Raw genomic sequence first — 19,982 nt, 5'->3', positions numbered from 1 at the left:
TACACACATCCCCGTCCCTGGCCCGTCAATGCATGCATACTTATGCACCCATTAGCATTGTTCATTTAGTTTGGTCCATTATCATCCGGCGTCCAATACAATCTTGTCTTTCAGAAATGCTCGCGAGCCGATGTTCCATCACTGCACCCCCCTGTCTCCTCCACTTTGTAATCCATATCGACTCCATTGTAATCCCAATGTCTTTCTTTTAATAATGTCTGTGCTGCACACACGCTTTTTTTTTTTTTTTTTCCAGCCAGTATCGATTGATCATGTCCAATGCTCCCCGGCTCTGTATTTATGCTCCCATAATCCGCAGGCACGGCAAGCCAAAAAAATCATTGCCCCAGCCACAGAGGACACATAAAAGTCACAATCATTGTGTTTTGGAAAAGAGTTTCAAAATGGCCGTCAGTGTTGGAATCCAAAAAAAAAACACAACGTGACAAAACAGGGCGATGCCGTCCAAATCCCTCTTGCTGTTTCTCCCTTCTAACCAGTTGTGTTGTTGTTTCTGATCCAGTGTAAACCCTCGTGTTGCTGTGTGGGGGCTGAAGCCCTAGAGAGCTGAAGACTGTGTTTCTATTCGTGTGTAGGCTTTACTGAGATCCACGCTGAGCTCGCGCCATCTCTGTCGCTGCTATATAACCTCTGTTCTGTTGCTCTATTGATGTGTTCCTCTGTTGGATTATGTCTCTCCCTCTGTGACTATATATATATATCACTCACGTTGTCTGTTCTTACATCTGTCACTCTCTGTTATCTAGCTGTCTCTAAGTTTTGTTTTCGTGTGTTCCTGCTTTCTTTCCCATCTTGTATCACTTCATTTTTAATGATACAGCTTGAGCTCAGCCTTTAGTATTGAGAGACTCAGCCGTTCTGTTTCTCCCTTTCTTTCTAGTCACATCTCTCTCCCCACTTGTTTTTCCCCCATCCATCAATATTCAGATCATCTTAAAATAGCCTCTTAAAAAGTCTTCACCCTAACCCCAGGTACACTTCCCCCTCTTTTTTTTTTTTTTTTTTTTTAAAGTCTCCAATGGCAAATCAAGAGGCCACACAAGTGAGACTTAATTTCACTCGTCTCTCTTCATCTAAACTCACAACGTCCCCTCCTTATCTGCAATCACTTCACCTCACCTGTCCTGCTCCCTCACTTTCTCCCATGATTCCACCTCTTTGCCCCCCTCAAACCAAGATCTGTCTCACAGACCCTTTATCCCTCTAAATGTTTTTTTTGTTTTTTTATTACATTCCAGAACCATCTACACAATGCTTTCCTCCAGCTCCTCAGCACTCCTTCCGTCCTTCCTTGTTTGCCTCCCCCTGTCTTTGACGCTGCTCGCTTTCCCGGTATTGACCCCGGTGTTAGAGTTGGAGTTGGTGGTGTTATAGGCGTGGATGTAGCCCCGTTGGAACTCGCAGCGTGGCCCGAAGACCCCGCCGCTGTCCTCGTCGCTGGCCGTCGAAGACGTCGTGCTCGTCGTCGAGGCGCACTGCACCAGCATGCCGTGGAGAGACTGGCTCCGCCTCGTCCAGATCACGCTCATCCGCTTGGCGTAGTTGACGGCACCGTAGCGCTTGGCCACGGTCGTGGCTGCGTCCGTCGCGAGGGCGACAGAGGAGCTCATGTCCAGCGAGTGCCGCCGTTTGCTAACGGTCCCGCTCGCGGGGCTCAGAGGGGATAGAGGGCTCTGGTAAGCCTGTGAGGAGTTCCATTTGTCCCTGCCTCGCGGAGGGATTCTCCAGTCCAACCGCTCTGAGTCACCCAGGGGTGCTGCCAGAGAGAAACTGGCACAATTGGTCAGTTCTCGCTCCAGACGGGGTCTCGGGCGGTCCCTGGAGTGTGACTGACGGGGTAGGGTGGATGAAGGGGAGTAGTAGAGGGGAGTTCTGTCACTTTCAGCGGTGTATTGCAATGCCTTCTCCAACTTTCTCTGCCTCACCACTAATGCCATCTCACATGCTGACCCTGTTGTCGTGGAAACAACCCCCCCAGCTGAAAGAAAGTGCTCCAGGTTGACTTTAGGCTTGGGCCGGGGCTTTGGAGGGAGTTTTGGAGGCAAAGAGGAAGCAGGATCGGCTTCATCCTTCTCCTTGTCTTTCTCCTTCTCCCCTCCTCTCTTGGACGACAGGCCGTTGGGCAGGACCACCATCATCACGTCCCCGGCACCATTTGATTGGTAGCACCCGCTGCCGTTTCCCCCTTTGTCCCCACCCCCTCCGCCTCCACCCTGACAGCAGGCCCCGCTTCCCGCCTCGTTGTTGCTGTTGTGGCATATCATGTGGTCGCCGTGATGGCAAACACGGTGGCGAACCATGAGCGCCACGGTGAACACGAGTAGGGTGACGACCACGACACCGCCCACCAATATGGTGAGTGTCCCGCCCAGGAAATGGGCTTGGAGAGAGCGGCATGCTGGGTAAACATCCTTGGTGGAGAACGTGGCGCAGCCCAGGACTTTTGTTGCCGCCAACGACGTGATTGAGTCATCAAAAATGACCAGCACACACAGGTTATAGTCCACGCCGGAAACCAAGTTCTTCAACAGGAAGCGGTCGCTGGTCGATGGTAGAATCCTAAAGAGGGATAAAAAGACAAAAAAGTAGAGGTCGGTTAAATAAACACAGCCTACTCTGCGTAGGTTTTGCAGTGAAATGTAAAATATCTATAGGAACTCAAAGCTTAGCCTGAATATTCTGACAACTGCAGAACTAAGGAGGAGGGGTTGAATATTGGACAAGAAGCAGCGAAAGGGGGGGGGGGGGGGTGAAAAGATGACTAGAAACAGTGCAAGAGTGGATACTGCAGGAAGGGGGAGAGAGGGAAAATGAGGCTATTGATGGAGAGCGAGCCCAGGGAACATGAAAAGAGAACTGTGTCTTGTCATTCCGTGTGTGTGTGTGTGTGTGTGTGTGTGCATACATCCCTGCGAGAAGCAACCGGCGAGCCATTTTGTAGGACCGTACGTTTGAAAAAGATATGTATTAAAAAAAGAAGAGACCATTTTAGGTTATAACGTTCAGGGCTAGGACTACGCTGAAGCTGGGACATTTTGTGGTTTTGATTAGAGAGATGAATTTCGCTAAGATGTGTTGAAAAGTGAGGCTGTGAGATGTTGCATTTTGACTGCAAACGTGTTCCTGCGCGCGTCGTCTGTAATGAGCGAGTGCTCGCGTGGGATAATAAAGAGTGCTTTGAATGTGTCCTCATTTCAAGTGTTCGAGCAGCGGCTCCAGCTAACTAACAGGGGAGAGGTGAACAATAGAGTGACATAACTCGTATGCGCTCGCCTCAGTGTGTGCATGTGTTTGTATTTAGCACACGCTAGAATAAAGACATCTGTGTGTGTTTTCCTGGGTTTGTGTTGGTGACATGCGAGGGTGAAGTGCGTGTGTGGGAGACTGTAGCACAGCTCGAGTGTCTGTAGCTGATGGGTATGACTTTGCCCTCTGCCGTCCAATCCTCTTGTGTGGGCAAGTGTGTGTTTGTGCATCGCTGCGTCGCTACCGTGAATATTTTGTCAGTGATTTTGTTGTTGCTGCTGCTGCTGCTCTCCCTCCTCTCGCTACATCAAAGGGCTTATTTGTATCGTCTGTTGCTAACCGTTCCAGCTCCCTTCAGTCTTGAGCTACATCCTATAAATGCCTTCTAGTGTGACTCAGACACCAGGGGAGCCACTACAGAAGGTCCCTAACCTTAATCTGTTTCAAGATAAAGAGACCAAGGACGGCAACAACTCAGCCTACTTGTGGTTTTCTTTAGTTTTGACTTGGGGGTAATTTAGCTGCTGTCTCTTAAGCAAGTACCGTTGAAGAAATAATGGGATGATGTGTCTTTTAATAATGCTAAATTATCTGGGAAAAGAAGGAGGCGGCGTACTCAAGGCAATCCCGGGGCCAGACCCTTGGATTTGGGTTACGGTACAGCCAAGTAGGAATATTGATCACTGTATTTTCACGGCCTTCTCGAGGCTTCAACGTGAACGAAATTGTAATTTTCCTGAACAAATGCCCAGAATTGTAACTGTTGCACAGGTATGATTCAGGATTAAAAGGGATTTGTCTTTTTTGCAAAGACCAGCGTGTGTTGGGAACTCGGTATGTGCTGCCTTCGCGAAAAACTCCTGGAAATGATTTGAATAGCAAGCACTGGCCCAGAGAAATACCTCCAAACTCCTAATTTCCAGCAGACGCTCGGTATGATTTAATAAGGAATTTCAATGCACTGTCCGTCACTCCCAAGGACCAATATATTCTGAGCGGACACATGGGGTGTTCTCATTAATACCGGCCTCATCCAGTGATCATTGGGTGTTTATAGATTGCTTCCAAACACTGTCACAGCTTGGCGATTCAAACTTATTCTGAGCGCTGGAGCAATTTAGGATGGATTTTACCATGGCAAAGGCTGGCTCAACAGTACTAAGCATCTCCTCCTGCAATATTCACAATATTCACAATATCCACACTAGACTGCTTCCAGTCAGCTCTTTGTTTTCGAAGAGTAAACACTGACATGACCAACCCTCTCGTTGGGTCCCGGCAAACTCCAAACAAGAGTACAAAATTGAACAATAAAAGTAGTGGGAATGCTGCTATCCATTCTTACCATGCTTAAATATATAAGTCTCCTTCAATTAATGTCTTCACTCGAAGAACTGTTTCTCTTCACGCAGCCTTGTGAAATGATGGACACTGACTCTTTTTCAAAGAGCGAAACTTCAGAGCAATAACTGAAATTGGGAAAGAGATTAGCCCACAAGGTTTTTGAGTGAGCGCTTTTTCTTGAAAAGTGAAATCAAACCAAAGCATTATAACTAAATATCTGAGGAATGAAAACCCCCAAAATGAAAGCCTGTCTCGGGCAATCAGTCACATGGGGGAGATATTGGCTTGTCCCCGGTAAAGTCTCCCTCGTACTAAGACAGTTGGTCCTCAATCAGATTTCCCGCTATGAAATATGCAGGAAGCAGCACTTGTGTTTCTGAATAAAAGGCCCCGGTCATATTGTCGGCGTATAAAAAGGGCCTGGTGTCACTTCACCCAGAGCCCTTTACTGTGCAGAATTGATAGAACCCACCCGGTGGAGAGACTCGGCCATCACTGCGGGGAGTTCCTGTAACAAAGGTTACATTACAATGGGTTCTGATTCGCTGTCGCTCTCATGTCTTTTTTTTCACCTCTTCGCCCATGACGCCCAGTGTCTCAGTTTGATTAATAGCACCGATATGCTGTTGCATGCTTTATTGGATTCAGTGCTGAAAAAGAAACTGTATTGCCAAAGCCTCATGCAAGCAATATTTGCGCTGATTCCCTTTCGGCTTCCTGATATATGGTTTTGTTATGAATTGTACTGCACCAAATGAATTGGTGTGTGTATATATATGTAGATTCAAACAACTCTTTGCAGTCTATACTAGGCCAGGCAATATGGAGACAATCTAATATCAATATATTGTTTACCAAATACCTTAATGTCGATATTTCCGCTTTTTTTTTATAAATTAAACTAAGTGGATAAAGGCAAATACGAACAGCCTGGTAAGTTCAAAAGATGACATCACTTTACTGTAGTGCAGCTTTCAAAATCCAGGAAAAGACGACACTTATGTCATGTTATGATATCCAAAGACAATATCAATATAATATTGATATCTGGCCCAGCCCTAGTCTATACTTCTTCTGGATGTATGATAAACTGCTGCGCGGCATCGAGCTATTCAATTGGTTGAGTCATTTTTTCCTAATCCTGCCATTATTAAATACCGCTTCTTTTATTCCCTATATCCTCCATCCTCCCCTCTATCCGTCCTTTCAGCTCCTCTTCGATCCTCCCTCCGTCCATCTATCCTCCTTATTCTCTTTCCATCCGTCTTTTATGAACAGATTTCCCCATTTTCGCTGATCGTTCCCTCGCTCTTATCTCTCCATATCCTCCGCCCTTTTTCATTGCTATTGTAATCGGCCATCCTGTCGTTCCCTCAACCTAAATCTGCAGTCGGTGCACTCCTTTTCTTTTTTTTTTTTTCAAGCTCTTTCTTGGCACCTTACCTTTTTAGTTGTGTTCGTTCCCCCTCCTCTCTCTCTCTCCCTCTCTTCTCTCTCTTCTCTCCCTCTGCTATTCTCACCGGGCTCCAGCTGACCCCCTAGCCTCTCTCCTTTCTGCAGTTACTGTATTATGTCTCTATTAGCCACAGCTATAACCGTGTACCATTATTTAGCATCCAAGGTCATTCTTCCTCCTCCTCCTCTCCCCTCTCAACATTTCCTCTATAGCTGCCTCTGCTCCTCCTGCCTCCTCATCCTCTCCCCTCCTCGATTCCTTCATCGCTGTCACCTCTCCATTTGCCCACATCTTATATTTCTCATCCTCCCTCCCTCTCCCTGTATCACCACTCTTCCTCCCCCCCCCCCCCCCCCCCGCCCCACCACCTCTCCCTTCTCTTATGAGATTGTGAATCACCTCTCCAGTTGTTGTTTTTTTTTGCAAAAGAAACAGGCAAGCGAATTCGCTGAAATATACATGGCATTGACAAACGCATGCATCTTTGATATGCTGATTCACTCGCTGCATTGTGTATTTTTAACTATATTTACATCCCACGTTGTCACATGTGCATGCGAATGTGCGGTTTGTGGACACATGGAATACTATTCCCCTAAATCCCCCAGTGCTCTTGATACCGATATGTTCCATGAATATAAAGTGCTCCCCTTATGACTTGGACCAGTGCTCTGGAATAAGATGAATTGATTGAATGGCTGTGTCGAAGAGGCAGGGCTGTTGTTCTCATCGCAGTCCCGTGTATTCGCAGACACCGGCGTTGTGCTCCGTAACCGGACGTGCCAAGCGTGTTTGTGTGCGCGCCCGTCTCTGCGCTTCTAATTACGGGTAAACCCCGCAAAAAGGCGCGCACGCACACAAACAGATGCAGGGAGGAAGTCTGAGAGAGACGAGGGAGTGCTTTGTTCAAGCTGGTGACACAGAAATGAGTAATTATTAGTACCCGGGAGAGGGAGAAGAAGAAATGAGTGATAGCAAGGGGATAAAGGAGTGGTAGAATCATGTCCCCTCTTTCCTCGTCTTTTTCTTCCTCTTCTTTCCTTCTCTCGTTGTTTTATTCCTCCCTCTCTCCTCTGACACCAGACAAGAATTGGCACGGAGAGACGGAGGGGAGAGAGGGACGGAATGAAAGACGAGGAGGAACAACAAAGCAATTATCTCCTCTTCTGGCTGACATCTGCGCTGCCCTCATTTCCTTTTCTCTGCCATGTCATGTCTCATGTCCATCCACCCTTTCTCCCATTTTTGGTCTTGATTCGTCGTACTGTTTACTGTCTCATCGGCTGTCTCCCTCAATTCTGTCTGATCTCTTCTTCTGTTTTTCTTGATCTGTCTTTCCGTCAATCCACCTCTCCCCCCCCCCGCCCTGGATTTTTGTTTCATCCCTCCTTCTGTCTTTTCACTTTCCTTAATCTATCCTTCTCACTCGGCTCTCCCTCATTTGGCCTGATTTCCCTGCGCCGCCTTCTTCTCTCTCATTCCCGCTTCTTTATTTCTTATTTTTTTTAATGAACTCCTTCTCATCACAAATCCCCCAGTATTTGTCCACATCCTTCATTTCTATCTCCCCGTCTCACCCTCCCACCTTCCTCCGACCCCGCCGTATAATATGAGTTGACATATGTATTGAGTGCTGACCCTTTCTCTTTTCCTTCCCTCCTCTGCCTCTGATGCGAGGTGACACGTGTATTGACACAGTAGTTTAACACTTAATTACATCTTCCCCTGGGGGGGTCCAACTCTCAACCCCATTTCATCCCTCCCCTATCCTCGCCTCCATCTTCATGGCTATCCTTTATCTGCCTTTCTTTCCCCCTCTTTCCACATCTGTGTCTCTGCGTGCCTCCCTGCTGCCCCGCTGTTATATCTCTCCTTACATCCTTATCCATCGCTGCCTCAGCAGATGCACTTATCTTCTTTCTGCTATGATGTCTTGTAATGGTTATCAGGCATAGCACAGGGCTAAAATAGGATGCTGATATTTGTTTCCTCAGTAACAGTCATAGTGTGCAATACGAGGAGCCATATGCAGCATGATATAAACTCAAAGCATCTCTGGATGTTTGATTTCTCCAGATGAGGAGACTAGTTTATATAGTATATCACATAGTTTAGTGCAGCAAGTCTCCGTGTATTTTAAAATATATTTACAGACCAGATCTGCTTTCCTTTTGATACATTAGTCGAACACACCGCGTAATTAGCGGCAGCAAATGATTGTTAATGCCATGCACTTTGCGGTTTCCAGGTTCTACGTTCTTAGATATTGTCATTCCCCTCCCCCCCTCTGTTGCTCATTAACAGTGTTCTCGTCTGTCGGTGTCTCAGCGTGCTCCTTTCCGCTCTCAGCCCGGTGTCACTTTTGAACTGTGTGTCTTGTTATTCCTGAGGCTTTTACTCTCATTATTCTCATTATTTCTTAAGCTCTGCATGATCCGACTTCCTCCTCTCTCCGTCCCTGTGATCCTTTCTGTTCCCATTAAATTGTACGTCACACTTGGCACTTCTACAGTGCCCAGCACGACGGTTGGGCCTGTGGTGATTGGGGGCAGGAATTGTGAAGATTGTCAAAAGGCCCTCACTCTCCCGCCTGCACACTTAAAACACTCCTGAACTTAAAAACAATCATTTGCCTCTGACATGTACAAGTGGCATACAAGTACCCCCACCGACATACCGGTGATTCATAAGGTATTGTCAACTTCTATTCCAACAGATTGCCAATGATTGGAAAAGGTTCGGTAGCACAATAGAGAGCAACAGACTGCATCTTGTAGAGTTCAGAGAATCATGTCAGATTATCCCGGTTGCACTTACCGTGGATTATTGTCCACCCCTGTATGTTGTGTGTTGGTTTACAACTGAACTGAAACGGGAAAACTTGAAAAACGGTAACTAGAACTCTGGCTGCGAAGAGACACCGAATTTTCTAACAGATGGTACCAGAGGTCGCAATCGCCGCCTCATTAACATGACGGGACATTCTTTCTCCTGTCCTTTGTCCTTCAGGTTGGCCGTACCCATGTGTGGGCAAAAAGAAGCACAATGCCAATTCAATCATTGCCCACATTCAGCCAGCAACCGTGGTTAAATCCTTGGTTATTGTATTGCCGGGCCCTCCTCAGAATATCTGAACGCCATCAAGGACATTTCCTTGGCGATCAAATCAAAGTGTGCCACTGTAACATTGTGGCAAAGCTCCAGTGGAGGCGGCTCAGTCGGCGGTGTCGAGGGGTGACGCGGTGAGCGGTGCCCAGCGGACGCCACATGGACGGCATCCCACCTGGCACTGTCACACAGATGCCAGTAGAATTAGGCAAGCCATGCAAAGAAATGGAGGCTGGTGTTGTACAGCTTGTGACTGACCTTTTTTTTAAAAAGATGATTAAATCTGGCAGCCACCCAATGTGCTCTACCTTTCTGTAGTATATATTTAGATGTCTACCTTTCCTTGCTTATCTTTCTCCTCTCTCTGCTTTCTACTCTTTCTGTCTCGCTCCGTCCCCCTTCCTCAGCTCAACTCCGCTGGGCTGGCGTGTGTGTTTTTTTTCTTTTTCATCTTCTTCACAAACATTCAGCGGCAGCAACAATGACGACAACAAAATAGCGACACAAATCCCCGATAGAAAGCATGACATCTCACTCGCCCATTCTCTCCTTTTGAATTCGTAAGCCGGACTCCTCTCTTCCCCCAGCCTCGCTAGCTGCCGTGAGACCGCGGCTGCCACTGGCACGTTGATAGCATGATAGAATCTATACTGGAAGTCCCTGACTGCAGTGAGTGGCGGGCCTCCTTTTCAAATGCTGCTCCCCCACCCTTCCATTTACTCTTTATCTGTCCTCCGAGACCGATATCCCGGCTTCCTCCCTCAAAGCCATCAGACTTCTCGTCTCTTCTTTCAACCTTTCTGCTTCTCTTTTCCAATCCGTTCAAATTTATATCTCAATTTCACCTTTTGAGATAGCCGCCACTTCTCTATCTCTCCTTCGAGACAGCCATCCCCCTCCCTCCTGTTTTTTTTTGGTGGCGCGATTTGTTTAGGGTTTAGTCAAACTTCGGATCGCTTACTCCCTCCCCGCTGAGTTCCAGCGTCTCTCCTGTGCCGCTTTGCCTTGGCTCAGTCATTCACGCTTATCTCCCCTCTATTTCGCTGCTCTGGGAGTCTCGCTGTGTCTAAAGGCATTTTCTTGTCTCGAGCTGCACAGCTGAGGCCTCACCTCTACAGATTTCACTATTCCTTTAAAGTTTGTTCCCTCTGAGAAAGGACAGTTTACCCGTGTTGCCTTTTTTGTTTGCAAGAGCGAAATTCAGCCAACGCAACTGGGAATTTGAGGTAATACTATAAACAGCTGTACAACTGACAGCAATCCAATACTACCTTTTTTATCAATCTCAATGTTCAGATTTTGTGGTGAGGCCACTATAGAGCTCCATATGCGTTGACTGCTATGAGACACCTTTTACTTGTTAAGTAGCAAGACAGCTCTCCTAATAATAGAGTATTTTCCGCAGAGGAGCTAATGCAGCTGATCAGCGAGGGAGCTAAGATCTCATTCGGTTCATTCAATTCAATCTTGTAATTAGTTCTCTGTGTGTAATTGCCATAAATGTGTCATGGGACTGTACACAATCTGCACTTGTCTGTTTCGATATTGCATTTCGGTTTGACACCGCATCGCCCCGTCTCCATCTCTTCTCACTATTTTCCTTTGTGTTCTTTTTTTAATTTAATTTCGGGATCCTTTCCATCTCTTTCTTTTATCCTAATGTTTCTGAGGGCTACTTTCGCATTCGCTACGTTGGTCCTCCCGCTTCCATACCCGGTTGTATTTCGTTTTCTCTCGTACTCTATTTCAGTGATGGATTTAAATACTTCCCCTCCCTCTCTCCACCCTTGCTTCATTGCTTTTTCCTCGAGGGTCCTTTAAACCGACCCCTCTGTCGTCTCCCCCTTATTATCTGTCATTCTCCCACCTTACACCCATCCTTTCATCTCAATCTCTCCCAAGGTGATTTGGGTAGAGCCTCCCATCTTCCCCTTCTCCCTCAATCCTTTTCTTCTTCCTTCTGAAATTCTCTGAGGCCTCATTCCTACCTTAAAATTTGAACGTTCCTCCCTTTTGGCTTTATTCATCACTCGAACTATTAGTTCCTCCTCCCCATCCATCTCCCCCCCATTCACCTGTGGCTGCTATCTTCCTCAATCCTTCAGATTACACCCGCACACAGTTTTTCATATTTCCAATCATCTTTCCATCTGCCTGACTTCCCTGTTGTCTTCCTGCCATATGGCTAGCTCCCTTTTACCCCTTCTCAATACCACTTACAGCAACACACCATCTTATCTGAGGGGGAAACCACATTCGGACCCTGCATTACTGCGGAGTGCAAAACAAACGCAAATAACGTCATGATGGCAGTCGGTCCCCGACGTCTGCTCCCCTTCTCTCATTCCCTCATACTGTCGCTGCTTCAGCCGCTGCTCTGCTGCAGCAACCTCCCCAACACACAAATGTTTCATCGGCCTTTTTACTGGTAAATAGAGAGGCAGTTGACTTTGGATTCATGTCAGCAAAATTCGGGAACAGCGCAGTAGTAGTATTGTACATGCAAGTACACCAAGTACTAAAACCCAAGCCACACTGTCATATTTTGGAAAAAACAAGACTTCCTTTTTGTGAATCCATCGATCTCGGACTCATTTACTCCTCGGTTCCGTTCGTACTTCCTGTCTCTACCCATGTTTCTGGTCACGCTGCTTGCACAGAAACTTTGAAACTCGTTTAAAAAGAACTCTGTGCTTTGACTCGTCTCTCCTCCTCCCCTTTTGTTTTTGCCTGTTGGAAGTGTCTACAGTAGTACTCCATCTTTCTTTTTCGCCAGGCCTGCAGCCACTGCTTACAAATTGGCTCACAGCGCATAGAAACAGTGAGCGGAGATTGGCAGCTTGGCCAACTCTGTTCACCTCATTTTCACAGTTCTAAGACTGGGTGTGGCAGCGGCCTCCTAAATAATTTGTGAGAACAAGAACACCATTGCAGCCCTCAACCTCCACTCAGCTCTTCATAAAAGTTTGATTGTTTTTCTTACTCCGCGAGCGTGGTGAGTAAACACGGACGGTGAAGTGATGTCATACTTAATGCAATATGACATTGCTTACTGAAGGTGTAAACGTTGCTTGAAATTAAAAATAACACATCCCATCAAGACCCTCTGTACGTACAGACGTGTACGTTAATGCTGTTGCTGTGTTCAGAGTCAAACGCTATTTTCTACATGTGATCGTGTTCCGGGGCAAACTGCAAAAATCCCTTCTATCGCCCCAATGTTCATCCGCTGGTTGTCCCATGTGCACTGACTACGCACCTGTTGGGTTTAAGTGTCATACTGAGATGGAGATGAATTATTAACTCCCCTCTACCCCTTCATCCGTCTCCCCATTCATCCTTTCCCTTGAGCTATCCCACCCGTCCATGGACATGGGGAACAGTTGCACTACTGAAGTCTCATGCTGTAATGGATAAATATTTAAGGAGTTTTGCATAAAAGCAGGATATCCACCTTTTCAGTGAGGAAAGGAAATGACTTGCGGTTGAACATAAAGGAGGAGATGAGAACAGTTACTTACTGGCAAGTATCAAGGCTACTGTAAAAGCAGCATTTCATCACATTGGTTCCTATTAAGAGACGTGTGTTACAAAGTTGAACTGACCTGTAGATGAGGGTCTCGTCGACGGTGCAGTTGTACTGTATCTGATACATCCAGACGACGTAAACTGTGGACAAATGCCCCAAATCCCATCGGACCTGAGCTGAGGTTGACGTAACGCTTTGTACTCCAACCATCCTCCCTTCCTCCTCGTCCCCCTCGTCGTCCTCCATGCTCCCTCCATCGGGCCTCGCCCCTTCGGAGGCCCTGTCGCCGTCATCGTCCTCCCCTGCTCTTCTCCCATCCTCCGCCTCTCCTCCACGTCCTGCGCCGTTGTTAATCCCTCCGTTTTTCCCCGTGCTGATATCCGAGGAGCCCGGATCGGTCCGTAAAATCCCATTGGTCACGTTCCTGTTGTTTTTGCCGTTCACGTTGTTATTCCCTGTGTTTCCGCCTGCTCCGCCCCGGTGAGGCAAGGGGATTATTTTCAGGTCCACAGTGGCAGTCGCTTCACCCGCCGCGTTCATTGCAATACACGTGTATGCCCCGTCGTCCCGGGCCACCGTTACCAAGATATCCAAGGTCCCGTTGCTGAAGGAGCTGGTCCGGGACGAATTCGCAACGATGCGGTCGTCTGGTGAAACCCAGTGGATGACTGGCTCAGGGTCGCCAATGGCCCGGCATTTCAGCGTGGCCCGCTGGCCCTCCAGCACCCACAGCTTGTGAGTGTGTCGGGTGATGAGAGGTGGTTCACAGGTGAACTCCTCCTCAGGAATCGCCCAGAAATATCTGAGAGACAAACAGGGATGAAGCCAGTGAGTAAGAGAGAGAGAGAGAGAGAGAGAGCGCAGAATCACCTTTCTGGCTAAGTACAGGAATCTGTCTTCCTTTATCCCTCCGAGGTTGGTTTGGCAGATTAATGTGGTACATTAACCTAAAGATCTATGCGGTCTTGTCTATCAATTTTAGGGTAAAGTTCAGTAGCGCACAACAGCCTGTACAATTTCCTAATGCGACTCCGCACAAAAGACGACTGAGCAAAGAGTAATTAATGCTGACAGCGATGACAGATGACGACGACAGATGCTCATTTTCCTCCTCAATCCTTTGTTTTCACTCCACAATGTTGGTTACAGGTTTAGACTGGAAAATTCTGGCAGAGCGGAGAGTGTGAGTCTTTGTTCAGAGAGCTCAGTCCTTGAGGCCTACCTGTCCTGTGAGGTTGTTTTTTTAAAATTATCTCCAGCTCTGTTCTTGTACACATGGTGATCCAATTAAGATATCATTCAATGCGAGACCCTTAATTGGATTTGTGCTAAAACAGACTTGCAGTACAGATTGGCCTTGAGACAAGGTTGGGAAGCATTGATGTGTGATGTTCAGTTCGTCATTTTGTAACTGTTCTTTTGCTTCCCCTGACATTGGAGAAGGCCTCACTGATTAAACGCATCAGGATTATTTTTTTTAAAACTGAGTAGGTTAGACAGACAGTACATTGACGAAAGGAGGATGTTTACCTTGCAGCCAAGTGAGGCGGAGTGGCACACGTCTCCATGTCGTCCCCACGGATAAGCCGCCGTAACCACAGCAGTTCACAATTGCAGTGCAGCGGGTTCCCGCCAAAATTTAAGCTTGTGATAGCATTGTAGGGGGTGGGACTTATTGCACCTGTCTGGGACCTGAAGATGAGAGAAGAAAGAGAGCCATCAGTTCACTTTCACAAATTTGGAAGCGTTAAAGTCAAAATGAGATGCTTTACTCTTGGTCGGTTTGACTTGTAGAGGGAAACCAATCTATTTTGAACTAACTCTATTAGCGTATCTCACCTCATGCTTTACAATTTAAAATGTTAATCCGTTTGCGCACCGAATCCAAAAAGCAGAAATATCTCGTTAACATTTTTAATCAACATTATTTCCTTTTCCAACTAGTCGAGGTTTAGCTTCTTCGTAATTTTTCCCTTGATTTGAAAAATTGCATCAGTTTTTCCTCTTTATTGCTATTTAATTGTTTCGGATTCAAAGGGAAAGTTTAAAGGAAAGGAAATAATTATGCCACGAAGTGAGCTCGTAGATTTAACAAGTTAACAAGAGCGTGTTGCTCAAAATGAGAGAAACAAACAATTTAGAAAATGGTCCACAGCAGGCGGTCCAATCCTACCCAGGAGCAGTACTAAGCAGCAGTACTGTTTATAAGCTACTTGCCTCTGCAAATTGAAAATGGAACAATTTGACAAAATCAAGGATGAAAACAGGACTCAGTAAAGTTGACTTCGGTAGGTTTCTAAAGACCGGTGCGGTAATACAGTATCACTGTCTAATAGCTTGAACACCTGTATGCTTTTCTAAAGGCACATTGCTGGTAAACACAGCAGAAGTGTAAGCCTGCAGTACGGCACTTTCCAAGGCTACAAACGGAGATAAAGAGCGCACATAGGTAAATTTAGACGACAGTGTCTAATGAAGCTCTCTACAGCGCAGTCAGCGTGAGCTATAATGAAAAAAAGAAGATCGAGAGAGAAGGAGAAAGCAATCCTAACTGTAGAATGGCGTACTTAAGACGCTGTTTTTAGAAGCAATCAGCTTTGGATTTAAATTTGAATACATCGAGCTGTGTGGGGGAAAAAAAGTTAAAAAAACAAAGAGGATCAAAGAATAATTGTAACTTTTTTTGACAGCAGGCCTGATTTGAACATCATTATCATGTAGTGCTGGTCTTGACAACATATTCTCTCGACACTTCCCGTACAAGTTACTCTTTACTTTGCCCCCCCCTCATTGCTACTACTTGCTATCAATCAAGTGGTGGCATGTAAGGGCCTTATTTATTCACCTAGTGGCCACTTGCCCATGTGGCTTCCTTTGCCACGAAGCCACGTCTTTAGAGAAGCATAACAGAAGAAGCTTACCTTGCAAATAGTGGATCAGGAGGCAGAGTTCGCAGCCTGTTGGAGGTCATATCCAGCCTCGCAAGCTTGTACAGCTCTCCAAAGACTCCTTCTGCGATGTATTCTATCAAGTTATGGTCCAGGTTGAGAGTGTGCAGACTGGCCATGTTCTGAATGGACTCCCATGGTACCCTGCAGCAATGACATAAAGGATTTTGTTCGAGATTCATTGAATAAAAAGACATTGTGTGCCAAGATGAGATGTTCATGGCTGCTGTGGAGACCGGTCCACCACCCTGCTGTGATGTGGATACATTGACACTTAATTTAAAAAAATAAAACACTGTGTGCCACTATTATCAGTCAAAGTTTGCTCTCCATGTTCTGAGCACATCTCTCGTGTTACTCTGCAGCAAATGGGAATGAGCAAAGACTAATTACAGGTGACATCAATGATAAAACCTACAACAGCAGATGCTCATTTTCCCCTCTCAATCTTTCTCTTTTACTGGGTGTCAGTAGTCCCATCTGTGACCCATTGCTGCAGTCATTCACTATTCCTTTCGTGCATTCATTCGCTAAAGCACTGTTTTTGGTCGAAACCGGACGACTGAGAACCAGCGGCACATTTATCCTATGCCGCTGGTTCTCAGTCGTCGGTTTCGACCAAAAACAGTATTTACACTTTGTACCCTAGTCAACCGGAGTGTCCCTTAAACTCATCTTACAAACAGATCTTGATACAGAACAGGAGTCACATGTAGGTAGCGCAGAAGCCAACCGATAATTAGGTGAAAGACTAGTTGGCAGTTGCCATCCTTGCCGCATTGCTCAACACTAGTGTCCCAGAAAGTTAACACCATGGGCTCCAGAGTTGCTCCATAAAAGCAGTATTTGAACAAATCTAAGCTGCAAGAGACGCTAAGCAGCCACAAGTTCCCTCCACACCTGGATAAGCTCCTCCGCTGCACAAGAAGAGTCCTGATATTAAATGACCTGTTTCCAGTTTTGAGCGTTTTTTAAACTTGATAAGGAAGAATCGGTGATGCAGGCTCACTTTGAATCTCAGTCTGTAAAGACTCCTCAACAACAAAGGGCAAACAGCAGTTGCTGTTGTGTGCATCATGAAGACTCTTTACTCCTTTCTTATGGTCGGTGGAGGTTGGAGAGAGGCCAGAGAGCTCCTGGAGAGGAGACGAATGAAACATCCTAATCAGAACTGACAGCCAGAAGCTGCTGAATTCAACAATGCAGCGAGGGAATGTGAAGAGGGGAATAGGGGCTCGATAGAGAATATCATCATTGTTCTGACTTATTATTCAGTGCAGAGGGATGGCGTCTCCATTGTGACAGAGACGAGTGGAATACCACACGGTGCATTAGGAGGAACCTAATAGAGTAGCTGAAGCGATGCACGCTCCTACACAGCGGGGTGAGCGCAGGCGTGCGCTCATCAAATCTTAACAAAATCTAAAAGAAAACTAGGACCTCATCAAAATTGATTTGCTTTCAATTTCCTGAGCCGTTAGTCGACTCCTCTCAGCCTCAGCAGTTTGAGCTGGTTCTTGCGAGATCATACACGGCAGTTTACACCACACCTTGACATTTTTTTGGGAGCTGAGCTGTGCGTCTGCAGGGTACGCTTGAGACCGACACCTGAGCGGAGTGTTACGGTATGTTTCCACTGAACAAAGCAGAACGGAGTGCATTGTGTGATCACAACGGAGGCAAAAGCTTACTTCCTGAGGTTATTGTAGGACATGTCGAGGTCTTCCAGTGTGAGCAGGAAGTCGTCAAAGGCCTGGACGGAAACTTTGACCAGCTGGTTGTTGTTGATGATCAGGTGTTGCAGATTGACCAAACCTGCGAGGTCCCTGGGTCCAAGTGATGTCAATCGATTACCTGGAAACACAAATATGAGTAATACTACTTAAAGGATTAAGTTCAGTGTTAATAATGGGATTATGGGTTCGGCTCACCATCCAGATGCAGCGAGCGCAAACTCTCCAGGTCGCCGAAGGTCATCGGTCGGATCAGGTGGATGGTGTTCCTCGACAGAGTCAGATCAACCAATCCCGACATGTTGACAAAGTCGATCCCGCCCACCTCCGTGATGAAGTTGTCGGCCAGTCGCAGCTCCACGGTGCGGCGGTCGACGTGCGACGGCACAAACAGGAGGCCCTTGTCGGCGCAGAGCGTGCTGAGCGCCTCGGAGAGGTTCCGACACACGCAGTGGAAGGGGCAGGCCGAGACCATGCCCCACGTCTCCTGTGCTCCGATCAGAGAAGGCAGCAGGCAGCATGTGACCAGAGTCAGCCAGTGAAAGGCCGGGAAAGGGACGGGGTCGGGAAGGGTCCTTTTCGTGGCCCCGGGGCAGGCGCAGTGGACGAGATGGGATGAGGCGGGCAGAGATGAGACGACGAGAGGGGGGAGGAGAGAGAGTGAGAGGATGGATGGAGGGAAGGGGGAGGCGGAGCGCTCTGCCCTCTGTTCAGGGTGGAGGTGCGTGTGGGGCAGGTGTTTCTGTCTGCGGGGATTGAAGAATGGGGGGACAGGCATGGTAGAATGCCTGGCGATCCACAGACCTGGAGGGAGAGGAAAACAAAGAGCACAAATGTGTTTAAGACTCGTTACCTGGTCAGAAATAGTTTTTTTTAAAGAGATGTCTGAAGTGTGTTTTTTGGGTCTGCTTTGCTGTCTTCCACCCACTCTGACTAGACAGAGCTGGAGCGAGAGCCTGCTCCACACACACGTGCTTGTGTGGGCTGCTCTTAAATGAGTGCCACTCTGCACGAATGCCCACTTGGTGCCTCGTAGCACAAAAATAATCCATATTGAGGAATGGCGGATGCCCCTGCAAAGAACACCTTCTTGAATGTACACTTTCGCAAGAACCTCTTAACCACCGCAGCATATCGCCTAGCAACAACATGCCAAAGCACTGAACACAGCCAGTCCCCATAGAAACCGTTACCTAGAAACCTGTAGGAGAGGATTAGTGTTATGTCATCGAAACCCTCTTCTTAAGACTGCGGGGTCAGAGACTCAAACTGGGTCACCGGCCTTCATTCTGCGGCAAGACTCCCGGTAAATACGCGCGCCTCGTGCACGCGGACATCCCTGAATACGGCTCCGTGTCGGCGAGGTATAGAGATGAGTCACTGCCGCTGATTGGCATGCGTAGTAGTTGTCATAGTAACTGTAACCTAGACACAGGCGGAGTGACAGGGAGTGTTGATAACAGTCGCAGCCCCGGTGACGAGGGAGGAGAGACGGAGACAGACAGACAGAGACACCAGCGGCGTCGGAGAAGGACCGGTGTATCTTGGGAAAGCTCTCCGGAAACTTGAGCCTGATTTATATGGAGACGTATAATGTGTGCAACCCAATACTTTGAGTAACGCCAAGACACAACCGTATATCATGCTGACTTTACAGGTTGACACAAATTGCTGGCTCAATGTTTCTTCCATTAGGTGTTAGCGTGGAACTAGAAGAGGTTTTATTTTACAACATTTAGCTCAGATATCGAAGCGGCGTTGATATCAAAGCGCAGTATTTTGCACGTCCCAGTTTCTGAAACCTTAAAGAGAGAAAGGAAGTTTGACGGGCAGAATGGCCAGTTTGTGCCCGTTCGTATGATCTTTAATAAGCTACAATGACTGACGTGTTGGGAAACACCGCTGTAGTTGTCCATTTTTGCTACTTAACTCTTAATACTCGAGTGGTGTTTAGTCACTCTAGGGAGCTGTAATAACTACCAGGAACCTGTTGCCCTTTTCAAACCAAACCTTAAAAAACTTACTCCAACACACACACCTTATGTCTGGTGTCATCGGTTCCAAAAAACTGCTTGCAGCAGGAGAGGGGGTGTGTGTGTGTGTGTGTGTGTGTGTGTGTGTGTGTGTGTGTGTGTGTGTGTGTGTGTGTGAGTGTGAGACAAAGTCACGAATGCCTGCAGTGACAGCCAGTCCCCAGGGCAGTCGAGGTTGGAAGTCGACTGCTCCTGAGCTCCCGTGGAGTCGTGCATACTAAAATGTGGAAACGCTCCGGAAAAAAAGTGAAATGCCGCTTAAAAATGTGTCGACTCTGCGGCCCTAAAAAAAAAAAAAAAAGGTGGTGTCGAGCAGGGCGCCCCGGTCCTGGCTCGACCGGCTCCACCCCCACCGCTCTCCTAATGCTCGCTCTTCAGACAGCATACTTTAGCTGAATGTCAATACGCTCACGCGGCCTGCGCCTCTCTCCACTCCTGCATTTGACCTTTATCTTTCCTTCACCCCCCATTTCTTACCTCTTTTCCCCCTCCTTTACCCTGCCGCCCTCCTGCCCTGTCTCGCTTGTGCTTTCTCACTCTCTTAGTAACTCCCTCTACCTCCCT

The 19,982-nt window shown here is 47.2% G+C and overlaps 2 protein-coding genes across 2 annotated transcripts in view; one reads left to right on the top strand and one right to left on the bottom strand.

The window, feature by feature from the left end:
* Positions 1-19,982, top strand: part of LOC142971688 (pyruvate carboxylase, mitochondrial-like) — a 131,289-nt gene that overhangs the window by 26,781 nt on the left and 84,526 nt on the right. The gene's annotated exons all lie outside the window — the stretch shown is intronic.
* Positions 1,031-18,163, bottom strand: LOC142971766 (leucine-rich repeat and fibronectin type-III domain-containing protein 4-like). Its single transcript, XM_076112424.1, has 6 exons — positions 17,584-18,163; positions 17,344-17,506; positions 15,626-15,796; positions 14,235-14,396; positions 12,781-13,506; positions 1,031-2,580 (listed from the first exon to the last, which is right to left on the bottom strand). The coding sequence occupies exons 1-6, from the start codon at positions 18,161-18,163 to the stop codon at positions 1,266-1,268; spliced, it is 3,117 nt and encodes a 1,038-aa protein (XP_075968539.1). The 3' UTR covers positions 1,031-1,265.

Source organism: Anarhichas minor, unplaced genomic scaffold (assembly GCF_050575085.1).
Source record: "Anarhichas minor isolate MPS153535 unplaced genomic scaffold, ASM5057508v1 ptg000049l, whole genome shotgun sequence".
In the NCBI taxonomy this organism is placed as follows: domain Eukaryota; kingdom Metazoa; phylum Chordata; class Actinopteri; order Perciformes; family Anarhichadidae; genus Anarhichas; species Anarhichas minor.
The sequence above is the reverse complement of the archived record's forward strand: the minus strand, read 5'-3'. Positions and strand labels throughout refer to the sequence as shown.